This window comes from Vidua macroura, chromosome Z (assembly GCF_024509145.1).
Source record: "Vidua macroura isolate BioBank_ID:100142 chromosome Z, ASM2450914v1, whole genome shotgun sequence".
Taxonomy (NCBI): Eukaryota; Metazoa; Chordata; class Aves; order Passeriformes; family Viduidae; genus Vidua; species Vidua macroura.
In genome coordinates, this window is record NC_071611.1 from 23,738,545 (window position 1) to 23,759,567 (window position 21,023).

The window sequence follows — 21,023 nt, forward strand, 5'->3', positions numbered from 1 at the left end:
GGCTGTACACAGCACCAGAAAGAAACAGTTACTTTCGGGCTTGTCCTAAGCCCAAGGCATATCAAAGCAGATCTTAACTCTTAAATAGATTCCAAAGGAAGCAAAATAAGCAGGGTCCTTCAAAACTGAACCTAGGTAGCACTAGCTCCTCAACATGTCTGAAAATCAAATTGCGCAGCTGAACCTATATATTGGACTTAGAAAATTGTTTATAATGTGTTCTGGAAAAAATCTTTGTTTGACTGCAATTATTTTCCAAAAATATAAAGAGTAGAATGGATTTTAAGTTGCAATGCCTAATTCTACACTAAGATTTAATCATAACCATTACATCACAACCACTAGGTTACAGCCTATTACTGTGACCATAAAAAAAGATAAAAATTATTTCTCTAAATGGATGGTAAGAAATAATAATGAAAGTTTTAATTTCAAGAGTTATGTCAATCTTTGTAAATGATGAATAAAAGAAGCGTCAGTACTTCCTGAGTCATTATTTCTAATTACCTTACCTCATTTTCTTCTTCATGCTCCAATATAGCTTGGAGGAATGCTCTCCTTTCATGGCTTGAAGATTTCTGATCAAACATTCCTGCCTGAATAACTTTTTGATCTACATTCAGCTTATACTTTGCTGCAGCAAGTATCTTCTCTTCCACACTGTTCACAGTGCACAGTCGCAGGACTCTAACTTCATTCTGCTGACCAATTCGGTGAGCTCTATCCTGGGCCTGCAAGTCCTATTAGGCAAAGAACACAGAGAGTAATTTAACAGAGTGAACAGAGATAGTAAAACTCTTTTTAGTCTTGCTTCCCTTACATTTTACATGTGGTCATTGAGTATTATGTGATTTGCATACATTGGCACAATAGCTGAAAACATACACACGAGTATGTACTCACTTACTTCCTTACAAATAAGAAAAAGAAAGGTATCAAAGGCATCATTCAGTTACCCCTTCTGGCTCTTTAAAACAAGCCAAAGTGGTGTGATATCCTCTTTTTCTGGTATCTGAATTTACAACTAACCACCACAGAGTAAGCTCAGTGCCTCAGGCCAAGACTACTACACTCACATGGTTACCTAATTTCATGAGACAGGTAGCATTCAGCATAGCCTTTACTGAAGTATTACAAACTACCTACCAAAGGCTAGCAAGCTGGTTATTATATTCTAAGGGTTAAAGAATGAGTACAGTTACACAAACGAAGCAGGTTTTTAACACTGCTAGCACTGAGGATACCCCCAAGACTCAGATAAAACACGTATGTAGGCACAGAATTAGTTCACCAAAACATTAGTTCAAACCAAAACATTTCCTGATTGTGGCAGTTTGTCTCACTAATACCTCTCAAAGCAGCATTTTATCTCTTACTTGGATTTTTTCCTTTCTTCCCAGGCTACATCATTTACTTAAAGAAGCAACTCAAAAAAGCATCATGGATTCTTTGCACATTTTATGAAGATAAAATAAATACAACCTGATGAGGATTCCAGTCACTATCAAAAATTATAACAGTGTCAGCAGCCTGGAGATTTAAGCCTAGCCCTCCAGCCCTTGTACTCAGCAAGAAGATAAAGTACTGTGATCCAGGTTCATTGAACTTTTTCAACAGAGCAGCTCGATCCTCTGATTTTGTTGTGCCTGAAAAAAAGAAATTAAAAATATCATATAATAAAGTTGTGTACTGAAATAATGTAAATACAATGTCTGTTGCTAAAACTACATGTAAAGGGGTTATTTTAGTGCACTGCTTTTTGACATTTCTGCCACATTTTCCATAACACTGGCTATGAATGTTTAGGTCAACTGCCTATCACACCTATGAGATGGACTTCTAAAGATTTCTTTAAATGCATTTGTTTTGACATTTCTAAAGTAGATCTTAAAATGCTGGCTAACATTGTTATACCTTTTTATAACTCACATAAATTTCAACTGAAACTACTATACACAAACAGAAGAGAGCTCTATTTTTGATTAATGCCTTCTGGTTAGAGCAACATTAAATATTTTTAAAAGCTACTTATATAGAGATTTATCAAAATGTCACTATTTGCCTTTGGAGTCATAGTTAATACCAAAAGACTTCAAATTCTTAAAATGTCCCATCTGGAGGGTGATATATGATAGAAGATGACAATACAAGTTTTTTTTTTAATTACTATGATGGGCTGTTCCCCAGCTGGCTTTCAGATACACACCCCTGCCTCCCCACACTCAGCAGTACATGGGGAGGAAATAAAACAGAAAAGCTCCTCTGCTGCAAAAAAGGCAGCTTAATAGAAGTGAAAGGTGTGTGTGCAAGGACAAGAAGAGGAATTTATTTGCACTTCCCAGCAGCAAACAGATGTTCAGCTGCTTCCTGGGAAGCAGGACCTCAACACCTGTAATGACTAATTGGGAAGACAAATGCCATAACAAGTGATGCCTCTTTTCCCTCAGGTTTTATTGCTGTTCACAATCCTTTGGTCAACCTCTGTCAGCTGTCTTATCTGGGTCCCAGTTCAATGCAGACTTACAGGCCTTGGGGGGGAGGGGTGTTTGGAGAGAAAGCCTTGACACTGCAAGTGCTGCTTAGCAATAGCCTGACACTGGGGTGATGTCACTAGTGGTGTTACAAAAGCAAAGCACAGCATTACATTGGCTGCTAGGAGGAAAACTAACTCCACCTATCTGTAGCCACCACAATCACACAGCCAAACTGCTGGCCCACGGATGACACAGTGAACCCAATAAGCACATAAATTGGGTAGGAAACACTCCATGTAAGAAGACAGCTGGACAGAACCTGGATAGATTGCATCCCTGTATGAAAGATAACTGTCATTATGAAACAGGAAAGGAAGAAAAAGGGTTTATCTAATTTAATGAACTACCTGAAAAAGCCAATGAGGTGTATTTACCATATTGTGTCTTGCCATAAACATTCTAACATGAAAAGGAATTCATTTAAAAAAACATGATGTAAAGTAATCTGAAACATTTGAAATGTAATGTATTTTATCTGTCTTCCAATAGAAGGATTAAAACACAAGAAGGCCAGAGGTGTGAAGAGCTTTGTTAGCATGGGAATATGTTCTTCAGACAGTTTTGGCATTCTACGGCACAGTGAGATAGCTCATTTGTGTGTCCATTTCATAATCCCATTTTACATTCAAAGATAATACTGGTTCAACTTCATGTTCATTAATATCAGTAAAGGATGAGAATATTTCTTGGTACTACTTTTTCTTTTGAGTAAAACACAAAGCTAAGAGTCAATTTAAAACACTGTTAAAATATTCAGAAGAAACTTCAAGTCTCACTTATGCTCTTCTCTGTATTTGCTTTAAATCACTGCTTCTCTACTAAAAAGTATTCTGATAAATGCTGCTGGTCCTATGTAATACTATAATGTGTGAGATAAAACATTAAGTAAAAATGATCACTATTTAAGAAGCTCAGTATGAGGCAGAGATCATCAACATGGAAGAAGACCAAAATGGAAACCTCTTTCAAACAGATTTAAAACTGAAGTGGACTATGCTATTTAAAATTTTTCTTTCATAGAATTGTGGGAATCAATTACCGGATTAAATAGATTGGAAAACACCTCTGAGATGATCGAGTTCAACCTTTGATTAAACACTACCTTGTGTACTCAATCACAGCACTAAGGGCTACACCCAATCTTTCCTCAAGTCACCTTCAGGGATGGTGACTTCCCCATGTTCCTGGGCAAGCCATTCCAATGCCCAATCACCCTTTCTGTGAAGAAATGCCTCCTAATGTCCAACCTGAACTTCCCCTGGTGCACCTTGAGACTGTGTCCTCTTGTCCTGTCACTGGCTGCCTGAGAGCAGACACTGACTTCCACCTGCCTACACCTTCATTTCAGGGAATTGTAGAGTGTGATGAGGTCATGCTGCATCCTGGGTTTGGGTTCAGCTTAGGGGTTCTGATGTATGTTAGTTAGCAGAGTCCTGTGTACCCGCGTGCACCCTCTGTGTTTCCCCCTGCTGCGGTGGTTAGCTCCAGGCTCCCTACTACTGGAGCCTCCCCACGCCACTCCTGTAACCACTCCCCCGTCCAGTCCTGAGAGTTCTGTGTCCATCACCCTGTTCCCGTGACCTCACTCGCCCCGAGGCCCCGTGTCTGCCCCTGTCACGTTCCTGTTGGTCACCATGGTCTACACCATCACCACGGCACCTGCTCTCCATTGGGCAGGAGAGCCTTCGCCCTCCCTGCCCCACCCCTATATCATCCCACGGCTCCCCAGTCCTGGGGCCATTTTCATCCACGCGGAGTTGGGAGCAGTCTGCGGCTTCTCCATCGCGGCTCCCACAGCCATTAAAGCCTTCAGCCGCCACGTGGACAGATTTGGACAATTCCCTTGTCTCTTTGTTTTCTCCCTACGCTGACAGCAAAGCGCGGCCAGCCCGCCACGGTGCGCAGCATCAGAAGCGCCTGGGAATCGTGACAAGCGCCGGCCCCGACCAGAAGCTGAGGCACCTGAAGCCGGGCACTCGGGAGCTGACTGGGGCTGAGAAAAATGACGCGTTGTTGCTAGTGGTGCCCAATGTGGGGCCACGGCCAGCGCAAAGCTGCAGCGTAGGCAGAGAATCTCTGCGAAACACCAGGAGCCACGCAGAGTGCTGCTGCCGCCGCGAAGCCGACCAGTGAGCACCGCTGCCGAGATGAGCGAGTGCGGTCCGCGCAGAGAACTGCCGCCGCCGCATTGTCGCTAGGTCATCCCCAACACTCCTCTTCTCCAGGCTGAACAACCCCAGCTCCACCAGCTGCTTCTTCCAGACCCTCCATCAGCACTGCTGCCCTTCCCTGGAGATGCTCCAGCACCTTAATGTTCTTCTTGGAGTGAGGAACCCAGAACTGAACACAGAAGTGACAGTATGGCCTCTCCAGTGGGTACTCACTGAGTACAGGGGGACAATCCCTGCCCTGGTCCTGCTGGCCACACTGTTGCTGGTACTGGCCAGGATGTCACTGGCCTTCCTGGCCACCTGGGCACACCCTGGCTCATGTTCAGTCACCAGCACCCCCAGGTCCTTTTCCTGTGGGCAGCTCTGCAGCCACTCTGTCCCAGCCTGTGGCACTGCCTGGGGTTGTTGTGACCCAAGGGCAGTATGTGAATCTACTGAGGGTACATTCAATCCCCTCATCCAGATCACGCACAAAGATATTGAATACTCAACAGAGATACTGAACAGAATAAAGACATTAGTATCTAAAATGTTTCTAAACCATATTTTTGTTCGAAGCGATAAAACATATCTACACATGAAGAAATTGAGGCTTTGATCTTCCTGTGAAATTCAGGCATCATGCTGAAATTCAGCTATTCTGTGAAGTATAACAGTGGAATTTTAAACAGACAAAAATGAATTTATTCCACTGCAATACAGGCCTAACACTGGCATTATCATCTCTTATCATGAAAATATTTTTAGGCAACTTAAATAGCGATGACTGATTGGGAACCTTGGATTTTAAACTCTATGTGAAAAAGAGACGAGCCTCCAAGCAGCAAATTTATACATAAGCTGCATTCTTGGAATAGACCTCAGTGTTTATCAAAAGAATCAATTGACCAAATGATGTGCAGGATAAATAGATAACAGAAAACACTAAAAGAGACAGAGAAAATTATTTCTACCAACAGAAGCCAAAGTATGTCTTTCTTAGTACCTTCCCTGCCTGGAAGAATATGGGAAATTCTAGTAAACTACCACTGAAGGGTCTAATGGCATAATTTCATGGTAAATACACTTGCAGGATTATAAAATAGTATTTTGAACCTGTTTTCACTCTTGTATAGTCACAACACAGCACTGTTATGAAAACACTAGGAGGAGAACCCAGGGATCCCATGCCCAAACTAATGAGGGAGACCTCTTATCTTAGTATTTATCCTTCTTTTCCGTTTAGCTTACCATCAAGACGCAGGTAAAGGAAATTTCGAAAAGCAAAGTAGTCTTCCATAATGGTCATGAGTGATGTCATTTGACAGAAAAGAAGCACACGATGGTTAGTAGCTCGCAACTTTGGTAGAATACGATCGAGTAGCTCAAACTTCCCTGAGGCCCGATAAAGTTCAGCTCTGTTGGAGAGAAGCAGAACAGTAAATACCAGAATAAGCCCACATTTAGAAGTCTGTTGTCATTATCATGTCAGAGTATAACAAAAAAACTAATTTACTTAATCTAAACAAGACTAATAGCACTTTTCTTTCTTTAAAATTGCACATGTTGATTAAAATAAACACATGTGAAGTCCCATTCCCCTGAATTTTAAAATTGTGCTGACTTTCAATCATTCAATTCTTTTTCATTATTTATTAAAATAAATGCCATTTCTTAGCTAGATAAGGATTCTATAAGCTAAGACATTCACCTGCTACTTTGTTTTCAACTTGCACTAAAACCAACTTTCAATTGCAACTGCAGTTTTAAATTGTATTCATCAGGCATTTGCTGGAAAGACCCCCTTTCCACTCAACTATCACACACATGGAAGTGAAATATTGCAAACTGAACTAATATATGGAGATAGTGGCAGGGGTCTGATGTTTACTCTTTACCCATACAACCTTAGTTGTCCCAATTAGTGTTTAGCTGCTTTGATTAGCTACTCTTTTGTCTTCTATGCAAGAATTCCAAAATTTACTCCTAGCACTGAAATTCAACCCACAACCCAGAAAATGAATATAAATAAATAGAAAGTCTAAATAAGCACCACAGTGAAACACTTTACAGAAATGAACTTCATGCAACTATTCTCTATCACTGAGTCTGCACTCTCAAAATACAATCATTAGCAATGGCACAAAATCCAGAATATACACAGAGTTCTGATATGCATATCTGTAATCAGCCAAAGACTAAATTGTTTAGGAGACAAGTATTCTGGTATACTAGCTAAGGACATGAAGAGTCTGGTATACTAGATAAAGAAAAAAAAAAAAAACATTAGTATCTAAACAAGAAGAAAGTTAGGTAGATGATACACACTTTTTGTTTAGAAAGCACCCATTAACTTGACAGCTGCATGGAGTGTCAAGAAAAATAAAACAAATCTTCATTTCAGATAATGGAAGAAATGGTAATTTAATTTGGAAAAGAGATAGTAAAAAAGGGAAAGTAGACAGCAAAAGTAACAATATAGAGAAGAAAATTCTAACAGATATTGCTAAAGAGTCATCTCAATGAATTTCAGATGGTGTATTTTTTCAAAATACAAGACCCAAGTATTTTCTGTCTGCCATTCTGAAAGAGATGGACAGTCATGAAAAGATCTTATAACACTTCTAGTACTATTAGGTTTTGCTTTACATATGTGCCCCGTACTACTTCTGCCTCTGTATAAAATGCTTGAGTTTCCCAACATGTAGCTTCCAGAAAAACAATGTGATCGTTAATTCCAATACAACACTATGGACAGCAGGAAAAACAGTTACCCATTAATGACACCATTTGAGTAGCCCAGATGTTCAGCGAAGGACTCCTGCAAAGATATAAGCAATAAACATAAGACAAACTACACAGCAATCAAAAACTGTGCACTCTTATAGAAATCAAATTAAATATATGAGCATTGTGGTTTGAGTTCAATGATGTTCGTACTCTTCGAAACCACCTTGTAGCAACAGTGCTCTCCTTAATGTTTTCCTGCACTATTATTTAAAATTCATGATTTCCAGAAGTGACTTCTGCAGCATACATTTTACCAGATTATAAATACAGTAGAATACTAATTAATAGATACTTATCAGCAGAAGATCCATCTGCAAATTACTCAATTTAATTACTCAGCATACAAGGTCATGAAGAGAGAAAACTACAACAACAATAATAATAATAATAATACATCATAGTAGGCACTTAATTATATTTTCATAAATTTGGCAATATTCCAGATATCTATGACACTTTCTATCTTTTCACATATATTATACTGATATACTTAGGTCCTACTGAGAGATGGTATATAGATAGTACATTTTTGCTGAAAAAACAAGATGGACGGAATAGAACAACTGTAGTTGACATTGCAGAAGACTAGCAGTCTGCTAACTACAGAGATTATACACATGACATTTTGAACCAGTGTCTATACATAATGAATTTGGTATATATGAATATCAAGTTGCTCTGGGTTGTCTTAAATTAACAAAAAACTCTTCACATCTTGAAGACACTGCTCCAAAATTAACTACTTTAAAAACAGACTTTGGATTATCAATAAAAAGATGGCACTTGTTGGCTATAATACATGTTTTTTTCAAATCTGTCCTTTCCAGTATAAATTATGTAGACAGAGATGTCCCCTCCCACACACATAAGCTTCAGCAGCAGTTTTCTATTATCCCATCCTATTTTATTGAATAAAAACAACTCTCAAAATCAGACCTATCAGTCTTACCTCAATGTGTTGAAACATGTATGGGTGATTGCATATCTTTCTCAATTGCATGATAGTGTTCATAAGAGTTTTTGCTCCACCTTTTCCCTATGGGTACGAACAATGCGAACCAAATTATTAATTTCTTAGCTTATGAAAATACCCTTTTAACATATTTTAATCCTAAACCCATGGGATCACTAATTAAAAAAAAAAAAAAGACAAGAAATCAAAAAACAAAAAAACTCTACAGTAAGAAAAAAACAAACCAGGACAAACCGAAACAACAAAAATCAAAAAACTATTGCCTTGCTCTATAAATTCATCTGTCATAAGGATGCTCTGTTATGAAAACAGAAGACCTGGAAGTAATCGACAAAGTGCACTACATTTCTACCTGTAGTATTCTTGGAGGGAAGCAAAGCATCTACTGTCCTGATTATTTATACTTTTTACTACAAAACCATACAAACTCCATAATGTCTGAACCCTCTAACAGAAGTAATTCTAGCTGGATTATTTTCAATTCCAGAGTAACTTCTCCAATCTGTTAACTCAATATATGGGTTTCTCACTCCAGGCCAAGCAAAACATGAGGCCAGAGGTACAAAAATGTTAAAGCTCAACAAGTTAATGAGTCATCTTACTATTTAAGAAAGTATATTCTCAAAACATATACTACAGTTAATCTTGTAGAACCAGGATACTCATCAGACACTCAGGTGTGCCAGACCAAACTGTATGGTTAAAAACTAACTGCAGCTGGTCAGTGTAAGTTTGAGAATATTGTATCACATTAACATTGCCAAAAACTTGTTGCTTTCAAATGCCATTTTGTTTTGTTGCCATTTTATCAAAATGTGATCAGAGTGGCATCAATATTCCAAGTATGACTAATTCAGATGTATTTTAAAAATCCCAGCCAAAACAATTAACCAATTTTAAACTAGGGGAAAATACAGTACTTAATTATAATATATACTAGCAATATTCTAGTCTTTTATGGGAAGTACACTGAAATCATAACTTTCATCTAGAGCAGAGATAATCCATTTGAAGGGGGCACTCCATATATTTAAAACTTTGTTCTTTCTAAGATCATCTTAAATTTGCTCTAAAAATGCAGTTCAGATTTGTTACAAAAAAAAATTTCCTAGAGTTTCCATCTGAGTGAATTGTCTCTAATCTCAGCTGGATCCAGGCCAGACCTGCAGAAGGACATGATTTTTTTCCTAACAGTGGTTGTCTGATCACTGAAGCCAAGCAATCTTAACAACCACCTCCCTGTGCTGACAACAGGTAGCAATGATAACAGTTCGATTTAACATTTAAAGAAAAAAGTCAATTAAGAGAGGGTTGCAAGAAAGGAAAAATTTTAGCCCCTTGGGGAGAGAGGAAGGCAAGGGAAGTGCTCAGAAGACAGAAAAGGCAATTTTAAGTGGTTAATCACAAAGCTAGGTAGAGAAACAGGTAGAACAAAATACACAGAAGTGTCTGAGCAGATGAAAGAAAGAGACCAGAAAAGGAAATAGAAGACTGTGATAAAAAATGAAATTTTTAGGACAAACATAAAGACATCAAGCTGAGAAAGTGCATTAAAAATACAACTGAGGAACATGATTTAGTGTCTAAAAAGTGTTCAAACTATGAAGATGCATTTCAGTATCCAGTGAAAAAGAGCTCCTTTTCTGGAGTTTAATTAAGCACCAGTAAAGAAAACTAGGAAGGTATATTAAGATACTGAATAAAAAAATCACCTGTACCAATGCAACCTGGAAAAGGATAATGGAAAGATGGTATGCGCACTGCATCAGCAATATACACACTAGAGGGTGCAAACTGGAACTCTTACATTCTAGATATTCTGCAGGGTCTGTTCAAAGTATTTCACATTTACTACAGTATTTCAAATTTGTAATAATGCGGAAAGCTGATGAATGGCAATTTCTTTACTTAGTAGTGATTGGATCAAACCCCACAACAGCATAACCAACATTTACTAATACAAAGTCTAAATCTCACTATATGACTTTGAATCTTACTGATCCCTTAAAGAATTTTGTCACCAACAGACTTTTTAAGGATAAATGCAAGCATACAGTCCTAGCTAACTGAAACAAGACTTAGCTAATAACTCTGAAAGACAAGATAAATGACCTTCTGTAGCCATCACTCCCACAATAACAATTATTCAGATATATTATTGAATTAAGCTCAGCCAAGGGAAGTGCAGTTTTTTTCTCAAATATTGCCCATTTGCAGAAAGGCAGTGCAACTACACTGAATACAACTGAGTGCAACTACACTTCTCCCTGTGAATAGCTGCAGTCTTGTAACTGAAAGGCATGCCTGAAATTTCCCATGGGAGATATCTGCAGTAAGAGTCTACGTATTAATTTTATAAAACAGAAGTCGTGTTGTTAACATGTTCACTCTTAATACATTATTTCCTTCATATTTTAGTCTTTCTTTTGTACCTTCTTGTCTTTTTCAGAACCATCCGTGAGCAGGATTCCCTTGGCTTGCATGTGACGGTACAGGATCTTTTGAAGAGCTGACATATCACATTTGATCACATATTCCACCTGGTATAAAAAAAAAAAAAAACAACAAAACTATGAACACACGGACATAATAATGTTAGTAGGATCTAACTATAGGTTCTTGTCATTCTGCAACAAAACAAAAAAAAATATACTAATCTTTTATCTGTACCATATCACCACATAAAATGTCAATGACCAGCAATCCAACTGCAAGCACAGAAATGAGTATTTGTGAGTCACAGTTGCAGTGAGGCAGCTGGATCCTAAGCATGCAACTGCAGGATTATCAAACATACTTTACTTCTCACTATGTAATTTTTAAAAACTGAAAAAAAAAAAAAAAGAAAAAAAAAAAAGAAAAAAAAAAAGAAAAAAAAAGTAAATTAATTTTAAAATTAACATGCAACTAAAAGCCTATTTTATGTTTAATAACCAACTGAATTTTTTGTGTCTGTTAATATTATAAAAATATCAAGCAAGGCATCATAAAAATATCATCACTGTATATCTACTAATTAAGAATCTCTCATAGATCCTAACTGGCATACTGTTTATCTAGACTGTCACCATTTTCTCAACATCCACCAAAACACTAGGAATTAATACAGTACTGTATGATTGCTACATTCAGCCTGACTTGTTCAGTTTTGAACAAAATTATATTTAGTTCTTAACTGCATACCACCAGATTTAAAAACAGTAACAGAAAAACTTCACACACCAATTCAATGTAATTTTTTCTACTGCCCAATATCCAGATTATAGTCACTATGTTTTTATTAAGTTATGTCAAATAAAAACTGTAACATAACAAAACCACGCTAGTGGCTAGAAATCTTTCAAGCTGTGAAAAAAAGACAACGCGTAAGATTCGTAATGTTTAATAAATAAACAGGAAGAAAACTATCAGGTTATTTTCTTCTCAGAGAGACAGAAGTATAAACTTCTTAAAGAGAAGTGACTTTCTTTAATGTTTACCAAGATTTGCAAGAGCAAATGAACCTGATTAGCAGGCTTTTGTCCCCAGGTTCAATCCTCATGGTTGGATAAACTCCTTTTGTCAAGATAATGGCAACAAAAAGAAACATGGTCTTCTGAGTGTGTATGCAACTTGAAAATTTTCCCTCTCCAATCTCTATTATTGGATTTATCAAATGCAGTGCCTTGATTTCAGTATTATTTTCAAAAGCAAGCATCTTTTATTCTCAAATAAAATTTTCTGAGGATATTGAGAATTTGACATTTGAAGGAACAGAAATTTGCAACAGTAATAGTGTTTACACGATTACAAAGATGAAAAATAATTTTTAAATGCCTTTCTTTGTATTGTCTCTAAGCATCTGTACAGAGTTCTCCATTCATTCAGCCAGTCAGCTCATAACACACCTTACAAATATTTCAGTTTTGTTTGGTTTTAATCCAGTTTACCTTAAAACCAACTTCTCCTTATCACACCTTCAAATTTGCTTTTCTTTTTTTTTTTTTTTTTGTTTTAGTTGCTGTTGTTATTCTGGGAAGAAGGATGTAGAATTGCAGAGGAGGACACAATGGGACAAGATGAGTTACCCAGAAATAAAAACAATTACCTTTGAAATCAGAAAATAATTTTATGTTCTGAATTAAAATGCTACTAGTTAAAAATAATTGTGCAATTTCAACAAGACAATTCACACAACTCCTGGAATGATAATACAGGACCAAATTGTGACTGCTCTATAAAGTGCAGTAGTTCTTCAGAAATTTCAGTGAACTAGATTCAGCTTCCTTCAGTGCAAGTACAGACAGAATTTTATCCTCAATGTATGGCTGGCTCATAAATTGAAACCAGATTCTAATGCATAGAAGTTGCATATCTTACACTGGTTGCAACAAACACATTTAGAATTGGTGAGGAATCCTGAGAATGCAGACACTTCAAGTACTCAGGCTTCCTCAGCTTTCTCTGAAGAGGTATAAACAAACAAACACTAGAGAAGTCCTGTTCTGCAAAATAAATCTCAAAAAGGGGCATTACTTAATGCTTAGAAAGAATATAAAACCCCTTCCAAGACTCCTCTCATTGCAAACCTTTTCTGGCAGTTGAGACTCAACCTCCTTCTTCAGTCTTCTCAGCAAGAAGGGTCGAAGCACTTTATGGAGACGACGGATGATCAGAATAGTTTCTTCCTCATTTAAGTCCACCTAAAGAAGTTTATAAAAGTCACTACAAGGCAAGTCAAATATATTAGGTAATGTCTCCTCTCACACGGAAAGTTAAGAATGTGCAATAATTATTTGCATCTTACAACTAAACTGACTCAGTCAAAAAATACACTTTAAACATTAAAATTTTGGTATTATAAAAAAGGGGTCTTTTAGTTATGTTAAATCCCTAAGTACCAGCACAAGTTCAAACACTAATCCTTCTGAGTAAGCGCATTTCTGTTTTCATCAAAGGGGTTTATTTCTGATCTTTTACAAAACACTGTCACAGTACCCTTTCTCCAGTCATGGCAAATGGAGCGTTGAACCACTGTTCAAAGGTGCTGCAACTCTTGAAAATAGTTGGAAGAAGGAAATTGAGAAGAGCCCAGAGTTCAGGTAATTTGTTCTGCAAAGGAGTCCCAGTCAGCAGGATTCGCCGAGGGGCCACATAGTGAGTATTCAAGACCTGAGTCAGCTTGCAGTGATGGTTCTTCATTCGATGGCCCTCATCTACTATCATGTACTTCCACCGAATCTGAAAGAAAAAGAAGAAAAGTTGGCAAAGTTAGAACAGGCCAGACTTCATCAAGGTCCTCCCAAAAAGTACAAAACAAAAATACTTAAAGCCTGAGACATCAATCAGTCTCAACCCTGAGGAAAGCCAAATCAAGCATTATTCAACTATCAGTGTCCTTGCTAGCAACACACAGGGAGACAAACATTAGGTACGCTCAATCTGATGGTGAATTCTGACTGGAATTGAAACAGCTAACAGCAGATTCCGTCCATTTTTGGGAAAGAGATTAGAATGATTGGCTCTTCAAGGTCAGAATATGGCTCACAGTGGAAGAAAGAAACCATATAAACTTCAAATAAATCTGTCTGTAACAAGAACCTTGACAGGAGACAAAAGCCTTTTCAGATAAAGATGCGTATGCTCATAAACAACAGCAACCGTGAACTTCATTTTGTTTCAGCTCATCCTATGTTTTTACTTGAGAAGAAAACAGTGTAATTAAAAACATCTCGGTTACTACATTTTCAAATAAGTTTCTATTTCTTAATATGAAATCTTAAATGCAATCACAGCAGATCTTGAAAGCTGTTGTTCAAGCTCTCTTTTATCATCTGTACTACAGCATGGACAGTCACACTGACCATATGACTAGGAACGCCTCAGTTTGTACTTTTACAGGTGCTACATAATTCCATTTCCCAGCACAGGATGAGCGGCATAGTGCTGTCCTTATATCTTTCAGAAAGAGTGGGAAAAAATAAAGGAAAAAGAACATTATGTAGTCTCAAGCTGTCTTCAAGTATTCGGAACAATACTAAGAAAATGCACTGCCTTCGTATTAGAGAGGACAAACAAATGATATGCAGTAAATATGCAGTATGTAACAGATGAAAATGAAGTGAAAATTAACAACAAAACTACAGGAGGACCAATATGGTTTCTCTGTGTAGCAAAATACTTCTGCTTTGTGTGCACATGAAATAGCCTTACAGTACAGTAGGTTTTTTTAGATTCATTATATTTGATACCTACCTGTAGAGAGACAGTGAGCCCCTAAGAAGTGCAATGTGTAGACTCTTAGTCTGGATACCAAATTCATGATATAGGTAACTATTTAGTCATGTGGGGAAAAGTGACCACATAGCTGGAAGGGCCCTAACAGGAGTGAGTTTCAGGACAGAAATAACAGAAAAAGTTAGAAGTCCCTGATGCAGATTAGGCTGAATATTATGCAGAGGTGAGAAAAGTCACGTTCTTCCAAAGACAGGCAGGATACAGTACTGACAGAACTGCACAAAGAAATTAGTGCCCTTGACACATTTAGGAAAATCCTACTGTTTACAGAAGGGATAGCTGTGACTGAGAAGTTCAATCATAAACTGAGAAACAGAAATGTAAATGAAAGGGATAACTTTCTTTGAAGGACAGAACTGGGAACTGGGAACTTCCCCATAAAAAAAAAACTTGTTTTGTGGTATGCACCACTTGAAGGTGAACGGGTCTTGCTGTAGAGAGATAATAGTTAAAATTACCTTAGCAAGGATATGTTTGTCCTTTATTATGTACTCATAAGTAGTTAAAAGAACATTAAATTTTCCACTTCGAAGCTGAGGAACAAGTGAGCGGCGCATTGCAGGTGTACCCTAAAAGATAGAAACGTGTGAATTGTTATTCTTTACTTTGATTAAGAAAAACCATAGCTTTTATGAATTAGCAGATAATAAGCAACCAGATGAACCTGTAATCCTACCATCCTGTAAATAATGCATTGACATAATTCCAGACCTTCTCCAAGCGCCTTCCCTAAACCTCTGCTAGACTGTAAAGGTGCTGATGGGGCTCACAGAAATATAAAGCCAGTCATCTGGTCTCCCTACAAATTGCTTGGCTATATCACTACTACAGGAGCCACACAATAAAGTATTTAGCTAGGAATAAAATGCTAGGTAGTTACCATTTGTGACTCTCAGCAGAAGCCTTGCAAATGTGGTAAGTAACAATTTTATTCTGCATTTTGTACAATGATTTACAGTTGTTTTACTTCTACAGTCTTTCATATTATTATAGTCTTAGTATGGCTAACTCACACTGCTTAGTACATGACAAAACCTGATGAACAGATAATTTAAAAACTTGCAGTGACAGAGGAAAAACTGTCTCTAGTTCTCATTCCTTCAGTTCTACAGTCATATATAAAGCAAATCCAACCTTGTAAGATATCTTCACCACAGAAGGAGCCCATTTGTCAAATTCATATGTCCAATTGGATAAAGTCCTATAGAGATTATAGAGAAAAAGTAACATGTTTCATCATCTGCAGATCAAACTTTTTAAGTGTTTCCAAGTGTTTGCCAGCTTTTCAAAAGATTTTATGTAATCAACCCACATAAATAACAACATATTTTAGAAGTGCACTTTATATACTGTAATAAAATACAAGCATCTCAGAGGGAAGTTGTTGCATCCTGGGGTTCGGGTTTAGATTAGGGGTAAGGAAGTAACCGGAAAAGAAGTGTAAAACACTCATTCAACCTATATACAGGGCCCTTTTTGAAACCAGTAGAAGTAGTGTTTTACATGCACCTTTATATTTTGGTACATAGTAACGATAAGAACAGTGTCTCTGGACAAAAAATAGATTTGCAAGTTCCTCTACACTAGATTTATCATCCAAAAATGGACACTACAGCTTTTCAAATACAGCCCAATGAAACTGATAATAGACTTTATCTGTGCTCTACTCAAGCAGAAGTACTCGTAGTGCCACCAGCCACTACTATGAGGATCCATTCTTGCACTGTTTTTGCTATTTGATCCTAAAAAAAAGTTGCTGTAGTGAAGTAAATTGCTATAATGAGACAACAGCAAAAATAAAACCCTGAGGTTTTTCAGCTGCTTACTTTTTTTTTTCCCTTCTTAATGGACCAATGATGGCAACAATACTAGCAATGTAGAAAAGGCAGAGAAAGGAAGCTTTTAAAATCTATGAAAGAAAGAACTTTCAGCTCCTCTCACTTTTTTAAAAAAAACACTGTAGTACTTAAAATAAATCAGATTTTTTACTGTGCCCACATGAAAATTGACATTAGTAACACTCCCACTATTTTTGTTTTATAGATCTTCTCCCAGATGTTTCTTTTCAAACTAAGCTTATAATTTTAATTCATAAAATTAAGCACACCTGTGGCATTTATATTGGTTAATCACTTACTACTGCAGCACAGCCAGAAGACAGGCCACCTCAAAAGAAATCAAGAGATGGCCACAAATCAAATTTTTCCTAATTCTAGAACAAATTTGCACGCTCAATTGGTGGACAAATTAGCTAATGAAATTGCCAGGGAACCTCTCAATATCAATCAAGTCAATTACACATAAAAATAAGGTAACAACTCCTCAACATCCTATAAGCTTTCTACAATGACTGACATTTTTTATTCAAATCATTAAAATCCACACCTGACCTTTGGAGAGAGGAAATTGCATTAAAAGGAACTGATGAAACAAGCATCATTTTGGAAAGCTAAGAAAAAGCAAAAGGGGGGCAGCACAATAAACAATCATAATCTGCACAGCTGACAAAAGTGTCTATCAATCAAGGCTACATATATCCAGAACTACCTATACAGTACTTAAAAGATCAATGTCATTAAACCATGCTTGCATGGTATTAGATGAGGCACCAGCTGCTTAAAGAATTAAGCAAGAGATTTTATTGTCAGAGTCAAAAGCTGAGAGGTGAAGTGCATGCATGTAATTGGAAAGAAAAAATATCTCCCTCTTTTGGCTTACAAGTGAATTACAGTAAATTCAATACAGTTTGCCAAAATTAATAGAATCAAGTGTTTTACTTTCTGGTTTAAAACAATCTGCAATGCTTAGGACAATAATGCCAGAATGAGACCCATTACTTACGACAAGGGAACAATGATGAGATAGGGGCCATTGAGTCTTTTGTGCTCCATCAGGTAAGTGATGAGAGCAATAGTTTGTATTGTCTTTCCTAGTCCCATTTCATCTGCTAAAATTCCATTCAGATTGTTATTATAGAGAGAAACCATCCACTCCAGTCCCTGGAGCTGAAATGAAGAGTAGGAGTTTCAGTTATTTAAAACCCACAAAAATAATTAATAATAAATCAGCAGTATGGAACTAATGTTCTGATGTCCCTGTCTACTTTCAAGCTGTATTTCCTTTAGTATTATTATATGCATGGAGACCCCTGTCTGTCTTTACATGGAAATACCATTCCTGTTTAAAACACTGTAAGATGAAGTCAGATTTCATGTAGAAAGGTTTTACTACTGCACAGAAAGCAACAGAGGCACTCATAGTAAGACTGATAAACAACACAGCAGGTATTTGTTCCTCAATTTCAACACTCTCAAATGCTAAAACTTTCTGTGTCTATTTCATTACATTTGCCTGTGTCAATTAAAATCTTTCAAAACCAATCTCCTCAAAACCGCACAAAACACAAAGCCTCATACTTGCCAACTGTATCACTGGTATGCTAAAGCTCTTGTAGCATGTGTCTACTTAGTATTTGTCGTCCAAAACTTCACATCAAGAGCAGGCCACCTCTGTCCAAATATGCCTTGTGTATAAAATTCCAGAGCTGGAAGGAAGCCAGAATTCTGTAGCTTAGCAATGTCTACCTAACAGAATTTCACACTGCAAGGGATACTGCTAAAAAGCACTATTCCCTTGTCAGACAGATTTCCAAATGTGTGTATCACATTACTGATGGATGTGTGAAGTTTCTCCTTCTCATATCCAGAGTTTTGGTCTGCCCCGTGCATGGAGAGAGCAGAAAGTTAGGTGGCTTGAGAAAGTTCAGAGGGAAAATTCTACAATACACACTTGAGGCATTGTCTGTTGTCCCTGCAAGACAGTAGCCAAAATAATGTTGCAAATTTACTGGCCTTACATACATGTGGACTGATCCATATTTATTATTAAGTCATCAAGAGCTGACTGGCATCTGTAGTGTCACTGTATGTCCCACCTACAAAGTTGCTTCAGAACTGAGGCTCTTTTGTTTACATCATTATTCTTTATGTGGAAAGATATATATATACACACACAAACAATCTTCTGGCTAGAGATAAGATGCAGCTTATTGGAGTTCACTAGAAAGTTGTGTGATAGCAGAAGTGTAGCAAATACGCATCAAGGTCATTTTCAATCACACATGAATCTAGCTTATATTAAAATACCAAAGGTCTTGGTTACTAAATCCAGTGAAAGTCTGTGAAGAACATTTGACACCAACCTCCATAGCAAAATATTTTTCTTATTTTCAGATTATATCCATCATTGCCCCAAAATGTTAGGACCTTAATTAAAAAATAAAACTCTAAACTTTTAACTATTGGAAGGAGGAAAATACTGTTAATCCAACACACTTAAAACAGTAAGAAATGAAATTACAAGTCAATGAGAAGGATACCAAAATCAAAATATTACTTACCTGCAATGAAGAAAAGGTAGAGGTAGCTGTAAAAAGTTTGTATTATTCGAGGAGGATGTATGTAACGTTATCTGTGACAGGTATCATTGTTTTGTCCATACTTCCAAATTCTAACCTACTAGAGCATTCTTATTTTTTCAGTTTGTAAATTTTCAGTTTGTCATTTGAAATATCACACTGAAATGTTGGGCATAATTCCAAGTTTTAGGTATTTTATTATTTTAATGATTTCTTACCTGATAATGTTTTAATGTGCCATTAATGAGAAGGGAAGACTGCTTTTCCACCCTTTCGGTGATAGCATGAGCAACAGTGTAGTAGGACTGAGACCCTCTAGCACTATATTGCATGCTATATTCATCATCCACATCTTGTTTGGCTGTCCTGGAAAGCAGAAAAAGAACTCGAGTGTATTCCTACAAAAAAGTATTTTTTGACCATGTCTAAAGAAACCGTTCAAGTCCTCAGTTGTGAGTGAGGTAAGTACACCAAAGAGTGCAAGATTATGAAGAGTATACAATTAAATGATCATTTTCCTTCTCCTGCAGGTATTTATACCAGAGAAATAAAACAAATCACTCTAATCTAGAGAAAGCTACTCTTGTGAAACGCCACTGTTAGAAATCACAGTTCCTAATAAACAGTAGTTAAGGAAAACTCACTCAATGATTTGCTTTGCATCCTTCTCAGAAACTTCCTCACTGTTAGGATCCAAGAGTATCTTCTCATCTGTTTCTAATTTGCTTGATTCTTCTTCCTCATCCTACAGAACAGAGAAAAAGAACAGAAGTGCTGGGAAGTGTAATGTGTTCCTCAGTCATAGTCAGCAGTCTCATACTGGTAGCTTTCATTGGTCAGTGTTTTACAACAGACATCTGAATCATAAGGTTCAATTCACACCTATTCTGTAATAAAATTGCACTGCAGCATAACAAAATAACTTTTGACATACATTAACTAGCAGGAAGTCATAATACTTTGAAATAAAAATTATTTTCCCCTGTAATGATCTTCCTTTCCAAAGGCTTTCTCTGACTACCATATTCATGGAGAATATTCTAATACCATGTGTATTTTTATGTTGTATTCTAAATGTCTGATAAATTAATAAGGCTTAAAATACTGCCAAGTACTACTGATTTAGGCCTCTAGTTTCTTAACTTTTTAAAACCAGTTATTTTTACTCTTTTTGAAAGAACTTTGGGCTACAGTTGCAGCAGATAGCGAACAACTTAAAATCTCACTAAGTGAGATTCTAAAATCTGATCGGTATCAGGCCCTTCTCTCCAACCTTAATACTAACAGACATGTAGAATTACATTACCAGAATTTACTCCTACAAAGACACACCATAACATCATACTGTCCAGTCAGTTTCAATGGTTGTTTGGTCTAGTAGTGTAAAGACTGCTAAACTTAGGAGATCTGAGTACTATACCTAGTTCTGCTCCCTGTTGATTGAACATGGTTGTTGATTGAACATGGTCTTTCTCTATTCCTCACTTCTGTTCTCCTTTAGAAAGTACTGATCTGAAAATGCTATGCAATTATCACTATTCATTATTCATTGTAATATAATGACCCTGCAAGGCTGGGATCTTTGTGTGGGTTAATTATAAGATTCTTTCCAGAATTTTTGTAGTAACAGTATTTAAATCACCATCCAAATACTGCATCAAATACTGAGAAGTCTGAATATAAATCTCTGGCATAATCCCTAACATTTTAATAAACATAACATACAAGTTGTAACCATGATATTTTAATGCCTATAAAACCGTCAATGCATAAACCTTGAAGATGTTAATTTCATTCAGCACAAAGCCACAATGCAGCATTTTCTGATATGTATTTTAAAACAGGAACCTGCTCAATTCTCTGGTTCACTACCATTCATAATC

General features: G+C 36.9%; 1 protein-coding gene across 4 annotated transcripts in view; it reads right to left on the bottom strand.

Moving 5' to 3' along the window:
* SMARCA2 (SWI/SNF related, matrix associated, actin dependent regulator of chromatin, subfamily a, member 2) overlaps positions 1-21,023 on the bottom strand; it is a 117,806-nt gene that overhangs the window by 46,032 nt on the left and 50,751 nt on the right. For 3 of the 4 annotated variants that reach the window (XM_054002914.1, XM_054002915.1, XM_054002916.1), the window contains exons 14-26: positions 19,785-19,885; positions 19,359-19,506; positions 17,565-17,728; positions 15,858-15,924; positions 15,182-15,292; positions 13,425-13,667; positions 13,016-13,129; positions 10,880-10,987; positions 8,424-8,510; positions 7,459-7,505; positions 5,936-6,102; positions 1,483-1,646; positions 513-740 (exon numbers count right to left, since the gene is read on the bottom strand). In XM_054002914.1, the coding sequence (XP_053858889.1) occupies positions 513-740; positions 1,483-1,646; positions 5,936-6,102; positions 7,459-7,505; positions 8,424-8,510; positions 10,880-10,987; positions 13,016-13,129; positions 13,425-13,667; positions 15,182-15,292; positions 15,858-15,924; positions 17,565-17,728; positions 19,359-19,506; positions 19,785-19,885 (1,749 nt within the window). Of the gene's footprint in view, positions 1-512; positions 741-1,482; positions 1,647-3,781; positions 3,825-5,935; positions 6,103-7,458; positions 7,506-8,423; positions 8,511-10,879; positions 10,988-13,015; positions 13,130-13,424; positions 13,668-15,181; positions 15,293-15,857; positions 15,925-17,564; positions 17,729-19,358; positions 19,507-19,784; positions 19,886-21,023 lie in introns of those variants that run through there. The other variant, XM_054002917.1, reaches the window with a different exon arrangement.